General features: G+C 42.9%; 1 protein-coding gene across 2 annotated transcripts in view; it reads left to right on the forward strand.

Moving 5' to 3' along the window:
- pcsk6 (proprotein convertase subtilisin/kexin type 6) overlaps positions 1-20,350 on the forward strand; it is a 112,832-nt gene that overhangs the window by 49,734 nt on the left and 42,748 nt on the right. For both annotated transcript variants that reach the window (XM_067444739.1, XM_067444745.1), the window contains one exon: positions 8,111-8,299. In XM_067444739.1, the coding sequence (XP_067300840.1) occupies positions 8,111-8,299 (189 nt within the window). The remainder of the gene's footprint in view (positions 1-8,110; positions 8,300-20,350) is intronic.

The following is a 20,350-nucleotide window of genomic DNA, read 5'->3' on the forward strand; positions in this document are numbered from 1 at the left end:
GACCTTTCCAACCTGCAAAATCAGCCTTAACAGAGATTAAAATTGATAACTATGAAATTGTGATGGTATTTACAACAATATTATCATTCAGAGTCTGACATGACTTCATTATAGTAGTGACACTTTGTTTACAGGAAGAGTAAATGATACATAAGAAGATGTAAATAAAGTCATGTGGTTTTTGACAATGACTCAAAGGAGGCCAGTCTTTCCCAGAAGGCCACTTGTCCTCAGAACACACTGCTTGGTCTTAAGTTCAGCCATTTATCATGTTAAGAGGCATTTGGTCTCTGTTGTTGCATAATGTGAGTCTCTTTAATCCAGTAATACTTAAGGACAGCCAGGAAAACTGGGAGTTTTTCCTTTAAGGCAAGTGGTTACACAAAGCAGCCGTCGTTTACGTCACACAAGAAATGATGTTTCTTAAAAAACTAAGTTCGGGAGAAGCACGTGCAAATGATCTACCTAATCATGATGTCATTCCAACCAGCTGTCAACAATCAGTAATCATCATGTCTACCAATCAGCTCAAGTAGAGGATCACATAAATAGCCAGTCAACTCACCAATGTTCCTTGACAAAGTTTGCAGCATTCTGGCAGGTCACTTTTTCTACCCACGCTGTCAACATGGCTCCACACGCTGCTTGAAGCTATGCTACAATGCTAAAAAACTTTCCTTACAAATTCCTAAGCTACCTAAAGCCCCTTTTGGCCGATTTTCATCAGAATTCTTTCAAACCAATGGCTCCTCAACATCACGGTAAAAGAATTCCTGTTTTTTCCAAAGTGTAATGTGGTCTTTGCCACAATTCAATCAATGAGGAGTCAATTGTTTGAGCAGCGCTCAGACACTGTAAAGAGTCCACACTGCACAGACTTGCAGCAGGACAGCTACAACAGCTCCTGTCCCAAGAAATAGAAATGTATCTTAAATAACATAGTTCCGGCACGCATCAAGCTTTGTTGTGATCTTGCTGCCTCTGTGTACAACAGACAGAAACTTGTCACACACAAAGTGCATTTGCCGTGGTGATAAACAATAAATTTACTCGCTCGCAAAGCGAATGAATGTATCGTGAGGCTAAGTAACTTAAATGTTGACAATACAGCATAATGATTATTTAAGCCATCTTATATTTTGGAGACAGAAACATACATCACATCTTCCTAATTGTGATTAAACTTTTGAATGTGGCGCCGTGTTGCGTTCAGAATATTACAGTTTCAGAGCATTTACAAAATTATGTATGGCGCCAAGTTCTTATGAACCAGGACTGTTTTCTTTATTGTGATTATATTGTAATGTTGTATGCTAAATTTAATAAGAGTTGGACCCAAATGGGTCTCTTTCAAAATAAGAGTCCCATTATGGTTTTACAAACATGCTTTTCCATTTTGTTCCATCTAACTTTTTCTCCACCACAGAAGCAGTGATGTTCCATCTTCTCCCATAGGAGCTCAGTTTCTCTGGCTAATTTCTCCTCTGCCATAACAGTGCTATTCTCTCTGCTCCCACAGGAGCTCAGTTTTCTGGCTAATCTTTTTCTCCTCCGCGCCACAGCAGCACTGTTATCTCTGCTCCCGCAGGAGCTCAGTTTCTCCGGCTATTTTTCTCCTGTGCCACAGCAGTGCTGTTCTTTCTGCTCCCACAGGAGCCCAGTTTCTCTGGCTAATTTCGCCAGTATCCATAACAGTGTGTTTCCTTTTGCTCCCACAGGAGCTCAGTTTCTCTGGCTAATTCCTCCAGTGTCCATAACAGTGTGCTTCCTTCTGCTCCCACAGGAGCCCGGTTTCTCTGGCTAGTTTCGCCAGTATCCATAACAGTGTGTTTCCTTTTGCTCCCACAGGAGCTCAGTTTCTCTGGCTAATTCCTCCAGTGTCCATAACAGTGTGCTTCCTTCTGCTCCCACAGGAGCCCGGTTTCTCTGGCTAGTTTCGCCAGTATCCATAACAGTGTGTTTCCTTTTGCTCCCACAGGAGCTCAGTTTCTCTGGCTAATTCCTCCAGTGTCCATAACAGTGTGCTTCCTTCTGCTCCCACAGGAGCTCAGTTTTTCGGGCTAATCTCTTCTCCACTGCTGTAGCAGTGCTGTTCCCTCTGCTCCCACAGGAGCTCAGTTTATCTGGCTAACCGTTTTTCCACTGCTCCCACAGGAGCTCAGTTTTTCTGGCAAACCGTTTCTCCACTGCTGCAAGCAGTGCAGTTCCCTCTGCTCCCACAGGAGCTCGGTTTCTCTGGCTAACCGTTTCTCCACTGCCAAAACAGTGTTGTTCTTTATGCTTCCGCAGGAGCTGAAGAAAATTGGTCCTACCCATTGCAATGTTTGAGAATGAAATTTATCCATCTGACGAAGATCCTCTACAGCATTCCACAGCTGCAAGGAGCACCACAACCCAACAAGACACCGTGACTGAATCTCCAGCAACACAGCGTGGCCGTCGGCCCAGCCGAGCCACATCCCGTACACCGAGACGCAGAGGCTTGCCATCGCCTCCACCTTCAAGACATCCACCATCTCCAGCTTCCTCCTACTCCTCAGTACAACCTACGATTCCAGCAATAGAGAAATGGACTGTACTAGGGTTAAGACAAGTGCTAATCAGTGTCGAGGATAATTTTTCCAGAAGAATTAATAAAGCCAAATTATACAACCTGTACGTGTCACTTCAAGCAGCTTCTCCATCTCCAAAATCCACTCCACCTTCCAAAACTACAAACAGATCAAGGAAACATAAGGATCCGAACTCACGCTCTCAAAAGACCCCTTCTCCCACAGAATTGGTTCTTCCTCGAGCACCAGGCCACTGCAGCAGGCCCTCAGCTAGCCCGGGCCGCGCCCCAGTTCCAGCCACCGCTGCCATCGTCGCCGCCACCCAGCACAACTCATCTCTCTGCTCCGCCGAGCCAGAGACCGTGGGTGTTTTCCAGCATTGCACCCCAGGCTACAATACCAGTTTCCTCTGCCCCAGGCAATCCTTTAAGCGTAAGTACGCTTCCGCCAGCAGCTCAAGCTTTGTATCACAGCCTTTTCCTGTCACTTTTTCTAACCCCTTCCCTTGGCCTGCAGCCCCACCATCAAACTCTAGCGCGAGGCTGCCTCCACTAGCGGTGCAGGCCCAGCAGCTTTTTGTCCTCCTTAGCTTTCCTCTTTCCCCTTTTTCCCATTCCTTCTTTGTCGGGGACCGACTGAAACGAGAGGTTGCCTCCGCAAGCGGTTTTCGGCCCCTGGTTTTCTATCTGCCTAACACTTTTTCCCAAACTAGTGCTCCATTCACCCTGTTTTCTGCAACACAGATGCCCTTCCCGCCGAATTCTACAGCCTTGGAACTGCCCCCTGTCGCCAGCAACATTAGAGCACAGATCCTCACAGAAATTCAGGCTGTTGGCGCCAGAGGCGGACCCATTCCCATTCCCAACCCCAGTACCAAAGTATTGAGAGCTAATATTCCCATAAACCACCCATTGAGACCCCTCATTGACGCTTCTCTCAATTCCATCCTTCAAGCTGTTTCCCCCAGAACCCTTCAATCCTACCTAACTGCATGGAAGTGTTTCAAGTCTTTTCACTCCATATACAAGCTGAATTTTCCAGATTATTCTTCGCTTACCATCACTTCATTCATATCTTATCTCAACAGCACCAAGAACCTCCAAGTCAGCTCCATCAAGGGTTATCTAAGCGGAATTCAATTTTTTCACAAACTTGCGTTTGGTCTGCCCTCTCCAGAAATATCCAATTCACAAACATCCATGCTCATCAAAGGCATCCAAAAGACTCAACCCACCCACCCAGACGCCAGACAACCAATAACTCTAGATATACTTACCAAATATATCTCCACCCTCCGCCGAGGATACCTCTACACCAATACTGCCCGCACTCTGGATGCAATGTTCATATTGGCTTTCTTCGGTTTTCTCAGAAGCTCAGAAATTACCATCACATCCACCTTCAACCCAAAGCTTCATCCTACAATTTCAGACCTAGCAGTGCTAGATAACGAAACAATCTCTTACTTCATCAAACAAAGCAAGACGGACCAAATGAAAAAAGGGCATTCCATTTACATTTTCAACCTTCCATCACCAATCCAGCCGTATCAATCCCTTTTAGCCTACCTTCATTTCAGAAGTTCGCAGACTAAACTTTTCTCTGAACCACTCTTCACAGACGATGCTAACCGCCCTGTCACACGTTTCTGGTTCCAAAAACACCTCAAGTCTATACTGATTCTATCCGGCATCTCAGCAGACAACTTTTCTAGCCATTCATTCCGCATAGGTGCAGCAACCATAGCTGCTCAAAAAGGTCTCTCCCAGCACCAGATCCAAAAACTTGGTCGCTGGTCATCAGAGGCTTTCAAGAGCTACATCCGCTCCAATCGCTCCCACATCAAAGAAGCCCAACAGACCCTCATCAGCTAAAATTGTTTCAGCTTCAGCTTTTTTCCATACACTCAATCCTACAGGACCACCACATCCGCTCCATTTCAACATCACCAAATTCACTAAGTGAATCAATAATATTCACTGCCGTAGCAGCATCTCTCCAGTTACTCCCGCAGGAACCCACCTCAAATTTCCACTGCCGCAGCAGTGTTATCTCCTTCGCTCAAACAGAAGCTCAGTATTCCCCATCGAGCTGGCTGTCACTGCCGCAGCAACGCTATCTCCTCTGCTCTAACAGAAGTTCAGGATTCTCCATCCAGCTGGCTGTCACCGCCGCAGCAGTGTTAACTCTGCTCAAACAGAAGCTCAGGATTCTCCATCCAGCTGGCTCCCACTGCCGCAGCAGTGTTAACTCCTCCGCTCCAATAGAAGCTCAGTATTCCCCATCCAGCTGGCTGTCACTGCCGCAGCAGTGTTATCTCCTCCGCTCAAACAGAAGCTCAGTTTTTTCCATCCAGCCGGCTCTCACTGCCACAGCAGTGTTATCTCCTCCGCTCTAACAGAAGCTCAGTATTCCCCATCGAGCTGGCTGTCACTGCCGCAGCAACGCTATCTCCTCTGCTCTAACAGAAGTTCAGGATTCTCCATCCAGCTGGCTGTCACCGCCGCAGCAGTGTTAACTCCGCTCAAACAGAAGCTCAGGATTCTCCATCCAGCTGGCTCCCACTGCCGCAGCAGTGTTAACTCCTCCGCTCCAATAGAAGCTCAGTATTCCCCATCCAGCTGGCTGTCACTGCCGCAGCAGTGTTATCTCCTCCGCTCAAACAGAAACTCAGGATTCTCCATCCAGCTGGCTCTCACTGCCGCAGCAGTGTTACCTCCTCCCCTCTAACAGAAGCTCAGGATTCTCCATCCAGCTGGCTGTCACTGCCACAGCAAGTGTTATCTCCTCCGCTCCAATAGAAGCTCCGTATTCCCCATCCAGCGGGCTCTCACTGCCGCAGCAGTGTTATCTCCTCCGCTCTAACAGAAGCTCAGGACTCTCCATCCAGCTGGCTGTCACTGCCGCAGCAGTGTTATCCCCTCCGCTCTAACAGAAGCTCCGTATTCTCCATCCAGCCAGCTGTCACTGCCGCAGCAGTGTTATCTCCTCCACTCCAATAGAATCTCAGTATTCCCCCATCCAGCGGGCTCTCACTGCCGCAGCAGTGTTATCTCCTCCGCTCTAACAGAAGCTCAGGACTCTCCATCCAGCTGGCTGTCACTGCCGCAGCAGTGTTATCCCCTCCGCTCTAACAGAAGCTCCGTATTCTCCATCCAGCCAGCTGTCACTGCCGCAGCAGTGTTATCTCCTCCACTCCAATAGAATCTCAGTATTCCCCCATCCAGCTGGCTCTCACGGCCGCAGCAGTATCTCCTCCTCAGTTCTAACAGAAGCTAAGCTTTCCATCCAGCTGGTTCTCACTGCCGCAGCAACGTTATCTCCTCCGCTCTAACAAAAGCTCCGTATTCTCCATCCAGCTGGCTGTCACTGCCGCAGCAGTGTTATCTCCTCCGCTCTAACAGAAGCTCCGTATTCTCCATCCAGCTGGCTGTCACTGCCGCAGCAGTGTTATCTCCTCCGCTCTAACAGAAGCTCCGTATTCTCCATCCAGCCGGCTGTCACTGCCGCAGCAGTGTTATCTCCTCCGCTCCAATAGAATCTCAGGCTTTTCCATCCAGCTGGTTCTCACTGCCGCAGCAGTGTTATCTCATTCGCTCCAGCAGAAGCCCAGTTTCTCCAACCGACTTTTACTGCAAACAGGGTCATCTCCTCCGCTCCAACAGAAGCCAGTTCCTCCACCCAAAGCCTCCACTACCACAGCAGTGATACCGCCTCAGCTCCCGCAAGAGTTCCGTTTTTTCCATTCAACTTGCTCGCACTGCCGCAGCAGTGATCTCTCCATATTTCCGCAGGAGTTGAGGTTCTACTTCCAACCCGGGGGTTTCAAAAAACAAGTTAAAACGGCTCGTCCCCACGGCTGCAGCAGTATCGACGACTCCGCTCTCGCAAAGCCCGATACTCCACCGAAACTCGTTTCAATACCACAGCAATGTCGCCATCTCCTTTCCCACAGGAGCCCAATCGTCCATACAAATGGTTCGTTTGGATAGTTGGAAAGCAAGTTGAAACGTCTCGTATCTTTGCTGCAGCAGTTACAGTCAATTCCGCTCCCGCAGGAGCTCTGCTACGCCCTTCCAAAACCCGTTCCACTGTCTCAGCAGTCTCACCGTTCCCTTACAGAGAGCCTAATTCTCTGTACAACTGGGTCTTCGGATAGTTTGGGAAAGCAGATTCAAAGGGCTCATCTCCACTGCCAGCAGTATCACCAACCTCACTCCTGCAGGAGTTCTGTTCCTCCATCCAAACTAGTCCCACCACCACAGCAGTGTCATCTTCTCAACTCCTACAGGAGCCTAATTCTCTGTACAGCCAGCCCATTGGATACGTTCGAAAGCATGCTGAAACAGCTCGTCTCCACTGCCACAGCACTGCTATCTCCTCCCGCCTACAAGCAACCACCCCCAGCTGACTACCAACGAGTTTCACCCGTCTGATACCACGACCACCAAAACCTCAGAAAATAATGATCAAAGATCTCCCGATCCAGTAACTAACCCCCCTTCGATCGGCACAGCACCAGTTCATGCTCTGCAACTTTTGGGGGGCATCAACATCATTTACTGGCTGCTGTCCTATGCTAGTAGCAATTTTTTGGGGGAGTACTCTGGGTTCGGGCCAAATACCGAGCTCGGAGCCCTCTCCTCGGACAGCACGCCAAATACGCATACTATTTATTCTATCTGAATTATTTGTAAGTGTGAACTCGTGAAATGATGTTTCTTAAAAAACTAAGTTCGGGAGAAGCACGTGCAAATGATCTACCTAATCATGATGTCATTCCAACCAGCTGTCAACAATCAGTAATCATCATGTCTACCAATCAGCTCAAGTAGAGGATCACATAAATAGCCAGTCAACTCACCAATGTTCCTTGACAAAGTTTGCAGCATCCCTCCACCACCCCTTCTACCTCACACGCACCTGGTTAACTTTCCTAACCAGAGATACGGGGGGAGTACTCTGGGTTCGGGCCAAATACCGAGCTCGGAGCCCTCTCCTCGGACAGCACGCCAAATACGCATACTATTTATTCTATCTGAATTATTTGTAAGTGTGAACTCGTGAAATGCACTATTGCCAGAGAGAATGCATTTTCTCCATTGAAGGTAGATTTTGATTTTCATTGGCAAACTGTTTAAAAGAACCCAAATGCACCATAAAAGTATCATCAAGTATCTTAAATAGAGCTTTTATGGTGCACAATTTGTAAGGACTACGTTTATGGTACGTTTATAGGATTATTTGACCTTTTTGACTATAAATTGTCAAATATATATGCACATGTTCATGTGCCATTTCTCTGTAATTAAACTATTTTCTGTTTTCTTCTATCCACTTTTATTTGATATCAGTTTTTTTAATCTTTTCAAATCAGTAATCTAGTTGACTATATTAGATTAGTATGATAGTAATCTATTGACTATATTGTCAAATATAACCTGACAGTTTTTTAATCTGCATTTCATATTTTCACTCATGACAGCTTAATGTTGGGTCGATGAACGCAGACCTATGTTTTAGATTCTGACCACTGACTCCCTTGGGTTCTCGTGCAGGTACATTCGAGCAGATCAGAAACTAAATGCCAGCATCTCGAGCACAGGCTGCAGCGAACAGCCCAATCAGCATGTGGTGTTCCTGGAACATGTGGTGGTTCGAGTCCTCATCGTCCACCCTCGCAGAGGAGACCTGGAGATCAACCTTATATCACCCTCAGGGACGCGATCACAGCTACTGGCTCAGAGGTGAAGCTCACTTACACACAACAAAACACACTAGAATGTGTACAGTCATGCACAAAAGTTACTTAAACCTTGAAGAATTTTCGAAATGTTAATTATTTTTTACAATATACACTTACCTAAAGAATTATTAGGCACACCATACAAATACTGTGTTTGACCCCCTTTCGCCTTCATAACTGCTTTAATTCTACGTGGCACTGATTCAATAAGGTTCTGAAAGCATTCTTTAGAAATGTTGGCCCATATTGATAGGATAGCATCTTGCAGTTGATGGAGATTTGTGAGATGCACATCCAGGGCACAAAGCTCCCGTTTCACTACATCCCAAAGATGATCTATTGGGTTGAGATCTGGTGACTGTGGGGGCCATTTTAGTACAGTGAACTAATTTTCATGTTCAAGAAACCAATTTGAAATGATTTGATCTTTGTGACATGGTGCATTATCCTGCTGGAAGTAGCCATCAGAGGATGGGTACATGGTGGTCTTAGAGGTATGGACATGGTCGGAAACAATGCTCAGGTAGGCTGTGGCATTTAAACGATACCCAATTGGCACTAAGGGGCCTAAAGTGTGCCAAGAATACATCCCCCACACCATTACACCACCGCCACCAGCCTACACAGTGGTAACAAGGCAGGATGGATCCATGCTCTCATTCTGTTTATGCCAAATCCTGACTCTACCATCTGAATGTCTCAACAGAAATCGAGACTCATCAGACCAGGCAACATTTTTCCAGTCTTCAACTGTCCAATTTTGGTGAGCTTGTGCAAATTGTAGCCTCTTTTTCCTATTTGTAGTGGAGATGAGTGGTACCCGTTGGGGTTTTCTGCTGTTGTAGCCCATCAGCCTCAAGGTTGTGTGTGTTGTGGCTTCACAAATGCTTTGCTGCATACCTCGGTTGTAACGAGTGGTTATTTCAGTCAAAGTTGCTCTTCTATCAGCTTGAATCAGTCGGTCCATTCTCCTCTAACCTCTAGCATCAACAAGGCATTTTCACCCACAGGACTGCCGCATACTGGATGTTTTTCCCTTTTCACAACTTTCTTTGTATACGCTAGAAATGGTTGTGCGTGAAAATCCCAGTACCAGAGCAGATTGTGAAATACTCAGACTGGCCCGTCTGGCACCAACAACCATGCCACGCTCAAAATTGCTTAAATCACCTTTCTTTTCCATTCTGACATTCAGTTTGGAGTTCAGGAGATTGTCTTGCTCAGGACCACACCGCTAAATGCATTGAAGCAACTGCAATGTGATTGGTTGATTAGATAATTGCATTAATGAGAAATTAAACAGGTGTTCATAATAATCCTTTAGGGGAGTATATATATATATAATATTGACTTTTTTGACTTTTTTGTATTAAAAACACTTTCCTTTATTGGTCGGATGAAATATGAGAATTTTTTGAGAATTTTGGGTTGATATATATATATGTATCAGTGGCGATTTCTTTAAGACTACAAAGGAAGCTCGACTTCCCTTATAATGTCACAAAATTAATGGTCAAATCTGTACTATTATATTAACATTGTATTGACTAAAAATGCGTTAGAAAAAACGTTCATCTCAAAGAAGAGTTCGTTCAGAATCAGTTACATATAGCAGGTCGGCTGACTCGATTTCCTTCTCATACATTCCCGCAGCGTCACAGTGCATTTCCCTATTGAAGCCCAGCGTCCATTGACTTCAATGGGGCTGCTTTGAACGTTTTTTTTCAGCGCTTCGAAACTAGATGGTCATTGGATAAACGCTGCGATTATGTCCCGCCCACGGACGCTCAGCGTCTCTGGGAGTGAATGGGGAGTGGGCTGGCCCGGACTCCGAGCTTCTGCGTGATGATTGGAGGGTCTGCGTCTCCTTTTGACTGACAGCGATTCTGTACTATAAGGAATCACTGAAGCTATTCGCGCTCAGTCCCACCGCGGATTTCTCAAGTTCAGTCGAAATAAAAACTTCTGCAACCTATTTCTTTGATATTTGCTTGGCGAAATTGCTTGATTTTCATCATACATTTCACACAATTATATGTTTTACAGAGTTTAATATTTTTTTTAGATCGTTCATTCATTCACAGGGTAAAAGACCATTTTCTTCAAAAGGAACGTAGGGCAGAATTTACTTTAAATAAATAAGACAATTGGCCGAAAATGAGCTTCCCCTCTCTGACAGACCAGTAGCCGCCACTGATATATATATATATATATATATGTCCTTCTCAAAAAATTAGCATATTTGATAAAAGTTCGTTATTTTCCATAATGTGATGATAAAGATTTAACTTTCAAATATTTTAGATTTATTGCACACCAACTGAAATATTTCAGGTCTTTTATTGTTTTAATACTGATGATTTTGGCATACAGCTCATGAAAACCCCAAAATCTCAAAAAATTAGCATATTTCATCCGACCAATAAAAGAAAAGTGTTTTTAATACAAAAAAGTCAACCTTCAAATAATGATGTTCAGTTATGCACTCAATACTTGGTCGGGAATCATTTTGCAGAAATGACTGCTTCAATGCGGCGTGGCATGGAGGCGATCAGCCTGTGGCACTGCTGAGGTGTTATGGAGGCCCAGGATGCTTTGATAGCGGCCTTAAGCTCATCCAGAGTGTTGGGTCTTGCGTCTCTCAACTTTCTCTTCACAATATCCCACAGATTCTCTATGGGGTTCAGGTCAGGAGAGTTGGCAGGCCAATTGAGCACAGTAAAACCATGGTCAGTAAACCATTTACCAGTGGTTTTGGCACTGTGAGCAGGTGCCAGGTCGTGCTGAAAAACCAAATCTTCATCTCCATAAAGCTTTTCAGCAGATGGAAGCATGAAGTGCTCCAAAATCTCCTGATAGCTAGCTGCATTGACCCTGCCCATGATAAAACACAGTGGACCAACACCAGCAGCTGACATGGCACCCCAGACCATCACTGACTGTGAGTACTTGACACTGGACTTCAGGCATTTTGGCATTTCCTTCTCCCCAGTCTTCCTCCAGATTCTGACACATTGATTTCCGAATGACATGCAAAATTTGCTTTCATCCGAAAAAAGTACTTTGGACCACTGAGCAACAGTCCAGTGCTGCTTCTCTGTAGCCCAAAAGTGGCTTGACCTGGGGAATGTGGCACCTGTAGCCCATTTCCTGCACACGCCTGTGCACGGTGGCTCTAGATGTTTCTACTCCAGACTCAGTCCACTGCTTCCGCAGGTCCACCAAGGTCTGGAATCGGTCCTTCTCCACAATCTTCCTCGGTGTCTGGTCACCTCTTCTCGTTGTGCAGCGTTTTTTGCCACAGTATTCCTTCCCACAGACTTCCCACTGAGGTGCCTTGATACAGCACTCTGGGAACAGCCTATTCGTTCAGAAATGTCTTTCTGTGTCTTGCCCTCTCGCTTGAGGGTGTCAATGATGGCCTTCTGGACAGCAGTCAGGTCGGCAGTCTTACCCATGATTGCGGTTTTGAGTAATGAACCAGGCTGGGAGTTTTTCAAAGCCTTAGGAATCTTTTGCAGGTGTTTAGAGTTAATTAGTTGATTCAGATGATTAGGTTAATAGCTCGTTTAGAGAACCGCTTTTCATGATATGCTAATTTTTTTGAGATGGGAATTTTGGGTTTTCATGAGCTGTATACCAAAATCAACAGTATTAAAACAATAAAGACCTGAAATATTTCAGTTGGTGTGCAATGAATCTAAAAATACACACACACATATATATATATATATATATATATATATATATATATATATATATATATATATATATATATATATATATATACACACACTCACCTAAAGGATTATTATGAACACCTGTTTAATTTCTCATTAATGCAATACAAAAAAAAAAGTATATATATATAGCTGTACTAAAAAACAACAACATAGTATTAAAACAGAATAAGAAAAATTTGGAAATCTTCATCCTGTTAAAAAGTGTTCACCGCCCATCTCTTAATGCATCTGTAAATGTTTGAACCGTTTTTTTTTTTTTTTTTCATACTTGTGTAATAGTCCCTCAATTGATCCTGAAAAGATGGATCTCAAAATCATACAGTCACTGCTGGAAAGGGTTAGTGCAAACCCTTTAATAATTGAGTATGTAGCTGTTTTCAGATTGTCTTCAACTGAAGTGACTCTTATTAACTCCAAATGATTCTCAGCTGTTTTTGTAAGATATTTCGGACTTTTTGGTTGCATGCTTGTGCAAGAGCCATGGGCCATAAAGAGCTTATGATCCATCGAGGGAATCTCATTGTTTTGCTCAGACGAGGGCTACAAAATAATAATAATAATAATAATGAAATGACATTAGATGTGCCATGGAACACAGTGAAGATAGTAATCAACCATCTGAGAAAGTGTGGCACACTAGTGACCTCATCAAGGACAGGACATTCCTCCAAAATTCATTAAAAAACAGAGAGAAAACTTGTCAGGGATACTGTCAAGAGGCCTACATCAACATTAAAAATAGGCACAGCCCTTTTTTTTTGGCAATTACTGGTTGTTCCCTACATTTGTCAACTGTGTCCCATAATCTCCATCTGTCTGTGCGCTGGGTCAGGGTGGCAAGACGCAATCCTTTTCTAACTAAAAAACATCCATGCCTCTCTAAACTCTGCAAAAACCTCCAAAACTATGGGGAAAATGTGTTATGGTTTGATGAGATCAATAATGAACTTTTTGGCCAATTCATGTTAAGGAATGTTAATGTTTTAGAATGGCTCATCCATAGCTCAAACCCTAATTCTATAGAAAATCTGTGGTAGTACTGTAAGAAAATTTGAGTTCTTTAACAAAGTATTAAGCTTGGAACATACTCTGTAAGAACAAGAAATTTGTTTGCTTTCTCGAGGTAGCAAGAACAAGAACAAAGTTTGTTCTGGCCAGTACATACCATACTTCACAAGAAAAGCAGGTGCAATCATCTGCCTTTCTCCGCATTAACCACACCCACTTTAAATGTATGACCAATCACACAATAGTTCTCGGACACCTGGAAGAAAAAAGTTCTGCTCAGGTGATGTTGATGAAACAAGCTGTGAGAACAAAATTACGCCATTGCAGGAACGTTTGTATCTGCAGCAGTGGTAACTAGAGCAGAGCTGGCAACCCGGATGCCAAAACAATACTGACATTGTGATTGGTAGATAGGTGGAGGGTGGAGCTTTAGGCAAAAACACAACATGTCAACATCAACATCAGTTGAGGGCTGCAACAACAACTTTTAAATGACAATATCCTGGCCGGACCACTGTGGTCAGTGATAGAAGTATTTGAAATGAACATGATTTCTTAATGTCTAGTGACATATCAGGGCCATTTTATGATTCGTTGAAATACATTTCTTAAATACAGTTCCTTTAAGGGGTGTAACATTTAACATGAAAGTTCTGATGTGATATATCTTTGTTTCATCACAAAAAGCAGCTGTTTTAACAAGGATGTGTAGACTTTTTATATCCACTGTATATTAACAAATAAAATAAAACAATAGCATCCATACCAGTTAGAAATGTCATGACCCCATCCGCATTTATTTTCCAAGAACCTAGGTTTCCTTCATATACTGTAAACACATGCACACTAACATTGTAATATCTTTACACTGTAATATACCGTAGTGTATTCTAAAGGGGTGCACATGGGCTGACGGGCTTTGATCTGGCTGCTCTGGTTTCTGTCACATAGGGAGCTTCGTCCTGTCAATCACACAACAGTTTGATACCCTCTCTGTTGGATTTTGACGTTCTGCACTCTCCAAAATCTCTCTGCCCTCCACTTTAGTGTAGTTAAGTATTCTTTTAGCGGTTTTCACCGCATGATTATGATCCTGAGACTCATTCTCATAGCTCTCACGAATAAAACTCTCACACACTCCAAATCACTTATTCTCAGCTGCTTTTCCTTCAGGATGCAGATTTTACAGGACCAGAACTGAATATCGTACATTAGTAAATATTCTATGATTACTATTATTATTACTTTAAATCTTGCATAGTTTTGTTTTTGTTTTTGGAGGGTATTACACAGCAATTATTATGGGAAATGTGGGTCTTCAGACATTAAGGGCCAAATTTATTAAACATGGCAAATTAGCGTGAGAGCCTAACCATAATCCCATAAAAGCACCGACGGGAGTGGAAAGTTCTGCATGTGATCTACTGACGACACGCAAATTAAAGAACACACACAGTCGGATCGTTTCCATAATGACCAATGCAGTCTACCAAGAGCAGTGCAAATTACCATCTGGTTTAAGACATGAGCTTCCCATCTATATAGTATGTGAAAAAAAGTACGCCAACAGAGTAGGGCAGCCGCGGCGTTTCAGTGCTGTGTTTTTGTTTGTTTGTTTTGCTGTTGTTCGCTGTTGTTATTTTAAATATGCAGTTTAGCTACAATCGTGACATGCTTATGAATATTAGGGGAACAATGCCTGCCAGCTTGATCCCTGAATTCCTGACTTTTGAGGAGGATATCATTAAGTCAGCGACAAGAGTTAAGCGACGCAGCCGAGCTAGAGGGAGGAGAGCTGGGGCTCTCCACAGGTGGAGGAAGCGGGGACACCGGGTTCCTCTCCCTGCTGTCTGCCTGTCTAACGTGCGCTCTCTCAGTAACAAAATCGAAGAGCTTAATCTATTGTTAAGGACCGGCCGAGATTTCCGTATGAATTCGGCTCTTGTCTTCACCGAAACCTGGCTGAACATGGACATTCCGGATTCGGCGGTGGAGTTACCTGGATTTAACTTAATCAGAGCCGACCGCGACAAAGGGCGAAGTGGGAAGAAATCAGGCGGAGGTCTGTGCTGTTATATTAATTCAGATTGGTGCACTGACGTTTCAGTATTGGACAAACACTGTTGCCCCTTGTTGGAGTTCTTGGCTATAGACTGCAGGCCATTCTATGCCCCTAGAGAATTTGCCTCCGTTATATTTGGTTGTGTGTATATTCCACCTGAAGTTAACACACGGGAAGCGCAGTATATTCTAACGGAGCTGATTATAAACATTGAGGATAAGCACCCTGACTCTCTACTACTTGTTATGGGTGACTTTAATGCATGTCATTTGAAGCATGATCTGCCCAAATATAAACAGCTAGTTAGTTGTCCGACTCGGGGAGGAAATATATTGGATCATTTTTATTCTGTTCACAAAGCAGCATATCGTTCACTTCCCCGTGCCCCTCTTGGGAACTCAGATCATGGTTTAATTCAGATGGTCCCCATCTACAAACAAAAATTAAAACTAGCAAGGGCGGTACAGTATACATCTAAAAGATGGACGACGGAGTCAATTGGGATGTTACAGTCTTGTTTAGATACCGCTGATTGGGAATCCATGCGTGCTTCTTGTGACTCTTTGGACTCATATACTGACACTGTGTGTTCATATATTGCATTTTGTGAGCAAGCTTGTATTCCCACCAAAACTGTGGTAAAATATAACAACAACAAACCCTGGTTCACAAAATCCCTCAGGCTGCTCAGGGAAACCAAAGAACAGGCCTACAGAGAAGGGAATAAAGATGAATATAGACTGGCCAGACAAAAGTTAAATAGAGCTATTAGGACAGCAAAAAGTGCCTATAAAGTGAATATGGAGGAACAATTTGGCATTAATGACTCTTCTTCTGCTTGGAGGTCGTTGAAGAACTTGACAGGCTATAAAAATAAAAAACAACAAATCACTACATCTGCTAAACTGGCCAATGAATTCAATGTTTTTTATACAAGATTTGAGAAATCTTCATGCCCTCAACCCTTTCCTCCCGGGGGTGTTACACTCAGAGAGGGGAAGTACATTGGCCCTCAAGATCAAGTAACCTCTGATACTGACATTGAAATTGAGGAGAAGGATGTGTATCGGCTATTTAGCCGACAAAATATAAGGAAAGCGAGTGGCCCTGATGGGATTTCACCTGCAACTCTGAAGTACTGTGCTAGTCAGCTAGCTCCAGTTTTTACGGACATTTTTAATCAATCAATTGTTTTATGCAGAGTTCCGAGTTGCTTTAAGTCATCAATCATTATTCCGGTGCCGAAGAAAAACAAAGTGGTGGAACTAAACGACTACAGACCAGTGGCCCTTACATCGGTGGTCATGAAATGTTTGGAGCGGTTGGTTTTGTCACATCTTAAACCTATCACAGCTCCTCATCTTGATCAACTACAGTTTGCTTATAGGGCAAACCGCTCGGTAGATGATGCGGTCAATTTAGGACTGCATTATGCTTTGGACCATCTTGACTCTCCTGGCTCCTATGTAAGGATGTTGTTTGTAGATTTCAGTGCAGCCTTTAACACCATTCTCCCAGAGCGACTGTGGGAGAAGCTGTCACTGATGGGAGTAGGACCATCTATGTGCCGATGGATTATGGATTTTCTAAGTAATAGACAACAGTATGTACGGCTTGGCCAGCACATGTCTACTTCTCAGACTACTAACATTGGAGCACCTCAGGGGTGCGTGCTGTCACCATTTCTCTACTCACTGTATACAAATGATTGCACTTCCAATCATGGTTCCATCAAGCTGATTAAATTTGCAGATGATACTACATTAGTGGGCCTTATAAAGGGAAACGACGAGTCTGCTTATAGGCAGGAAGTTTCTAAATTGGTTGGGTGGTGTGATGAGAACAACTTGGAGCTTAATCAGCAAAAGACTGTGGAAATGGTGATAGACTTTCGTAGAACACCTACCTCCCTTTCTCCTCTAACTATCAAGAGCTCCGTTGTGAAGAGGGTGGAGTCAATTAAATTTTTAGGCACTGTTATTACAAATGATTTAAAATGGGAGGAAAATAGTTCCTCCATTCTTAAGCGAGTCCATAGTGGAATGTTTTTTTTGAGACAGTTAAATAAACTAAACGTTTCTAGCTCTGTTAGGTCTAGATTTTATAGAGCCACTGTGGAAAGCCTTCTTTCAGCATCCATCACTGTCTGGTTTGCATCTGCATCAGCCCAGGCAAAGGTCAGACTACAGCGTATTGTGCGCACAGCAGAGAGGCTGACTGGACAAAGGCAGCTGTCACTGAATGACCTGTATGAGGCCAGAGTAAGGAAAAGGGCGGCTAAAATTGCTGCTGATCTGTCCCATCCAGCAAGTGACATTTTTAGGCTGCTCCCTTCAGGAAGAAGGTACAGAGCAGTGAGGACAAGGACCTCACGCCATCTAAATAGTTTTTTTCCAAGAGCCATTTCTCTTATGAACAGCTGATTGTGCACCATTTTGGACAATTTTATTACTGATTGATTGTTTTAGGCATGCCTTTGCAGCTTTATGCATATATGTTTGTGTGCTTAGTTTGTGTGTTACTGATGGCCATATCAAATTCCTGTGTATCTGCTGATGCATTTGGCGAATAAAGTGATTCTTATCTTATCTTATCTTAGTATGTCGGAATACATAGTATTTGAAAAACAGTAGGTGAAAAGTCCCCAGATGACTTACTACTTCTGATGAGATTCTAAAATGTGCAATAGATGGACACTTTACTATCCCATGAGGCCATGGGAGAGAATTTATGAATGGAGGTGAAGCAGTGTAACTGATGCTGGTAGGTCACATGACAATGACAACATAGTGGATGTAGTTCTTCCAGATTACATTCATACTTCACACGTTCATACTATATAAAACATACTTTTTTAATGGTTGTAAAGTAATTCAAATGTAGTACCTACTCAGACAGGATGGTGGCAAATAATAGTGCAAACACCAGGAAATTGACTAGCACAAACCATGATTCTTTTAAATACTCTCCTGCCGTAGATTTTTTGTCTGAAAGGAAAACTCCTACAAAAATCATGTGGAATAAAAAAAATCCTTTCGCCAAACTCACTCTAACTCCCTTTTCCCATCACATATCAGAGCAAAAAGGCAATTATTTTTCTTTAAAAATTAAGAAAATATTCAAAACGTGGAAATAAAGTGTCTAGCGTGTATAATAATAAAGAGTTTATGGGTTATGTGCAGGGGTATGTGTATGTGTAGGGAGAGTTTTATTGTCCCGATAAGGTGGTATCCTTTTAATAAATATAATAATTGACAGTTATTTTTGCTTACCCTTAAATGTACAACATCACTGAGGTGAAAATAATATCTGCCACTATTTGTAAGTATAAATAGCATTTAACCACTAAAAAATACTGCTTTTTATCATAGTGTAAATAGCATCTATTGTGCCCACTGCAGATCAGATTTTTCACTGAGTGCCTTTAGTAAATCCTGACAGTAGATTTTTTACTCCAAAAGAGGGTTTGCACTTGCGCAAGCTGTTAGTAAATCTGGCCCTAAATGCCAAAAATATCACTACAATCAAATATATATATATATAAAATTATTTAAAACGTTTCAGCAACATACATTTTTTTTTTTTTTTTTTAGTATTTTCAGGATGCACTCTATTTATTACTGTTACTATCGACTTATATTACTATATTATTTTTATTTTAAAACTTGCACCGTTTTTTTTCTCTTGCTTTTGGAGAATACTTTTTTGGAGGAAACTTTTATTGGGGGAAATGTGGCTAATCAGACATTGCTGAGAATGTCATTAAAATCAAATTCATAAAATAAAGTTTTTAGCACAAGGCCACAACATAACAAAATTGTTAGTATGGGAAATGTGGCTTTTCGGCATGAAATGCCAAAAATGTTTCTGAAAAATAAAATCCCACTTTCGTCTTTTCTGTCGGTAACAATGTCTATCACTCTAGTTTGTATACGTGAAAGACCTTTCGTTCTCAATTCTCCTCTGAAAGCTTATTGTTTTGACGGTTCACGTCTTATTTACCGCATGGAGACGGAAGACCTGTCAAAATCCGCCCCTGCACAAACATCACCCGCAGTGCATCTGCTTTTGTGATAACAGGCATGACAGCCTAATGGGGCTTCCCGCATTTGGAGAGTATTTATTAACGGCCACTAGTCGCCCCGCTCTTCTGCTCTCTCACCCCGGGCTTTCAGTGCTAAGAGTCGAATTGTAGAGTTGATGGAGCATCGTCCATGTGACGCCTGCAAATTGCCAGGAAAGACATTTGCCTTGAATTATCGTTCCAGTTGGAGAGGGATGCTGTGGTCGGGACCTCCCTTCATCTCATTTATTCAACATGCACGCTGCCAGAGCCAAATGCAGTTCAGATTTACCATCTCCTTATAGCGCAGACCGCCTTGACTTAGTGGCGGGAGAAGAAAGCGTGTAGATGTAATATGCGAAATACCGTCCAAGCCTGTTAACAAGGGCCGTGAAAAGGCCAAGTTCAGAAATGGCGTCTTTGCAAAGCTCTCATTAGTAGTGTGATTGTGGATGGAGCTCAGGGGGAAGAAGTGTTTTTATCAGTATGAGTGCCGTTCAAAGGAAGCGCTAGTGGTCTGACAGCGGGCTGCTTGAGCCGCCCTTTTGTTGATATCTGACACTTCGAGAGCGAGTTCATGCTGATCATAAGTAGTGATAAGAATCACAAACGACTTGCAAAAATGTACAAAAATACTGGAACCAAATGGTTTCCATGATGTTTGGTTAATAGGTCTAATAGGTCTAATTTTCATCTGACATCACCCAGGCCCCATAGGATATTAGCTATGAACCTATTACCATTGTTTTTGGTTAGTGTTAAAGGTAATGCGGTCTTTCTAAAAATCATACCAATAGTTGAATAATTGAATGTCAGTTAATGTAATGAAGGTTAATAATCACACTTAGATTCCTTTCGTAGACTTTGTTTAGAGGAAGAAGATATTTTGCATTTATTTTGGTACAGTTCATTTGTTGTTTTATATACAATAATTTGGGGCAGTTGTACAAGGTTTAACTTTATCTGCATGTAAAATGTATAAAGTAAATGTGTGTTTGTCCACTCTAAGGAAAGTCAGTAAAAAAGGCACAATGAACAGTAAACGGAAAAAAACTTTTTACGCATATTTTGAATTAACATCACAGTGGCCCTCATTTATCAAAAGTGCGTACACCAAATTTCCAGCGTACACCTTGTGTACACCCAAACCCACGGTGACTTTGAGATTTATCAATA

The sequence above is a fragment of the Pseudorasbora parva genome, chromosome 1, assembly GCF_024679245.1.
Source record: "Pseudorasbora parva isolate DD20220531a chromosome 1, ASM2467924v1, whole genome shotgun sequence".
NCBI classification, from domain to species: domain Eukaryota; kingdom Metazoa; phylum Chordata; class Actinopteri; order Cypriniformes; family Gobionidae; genus Pseudorasbora; species Pseudorasbora parva.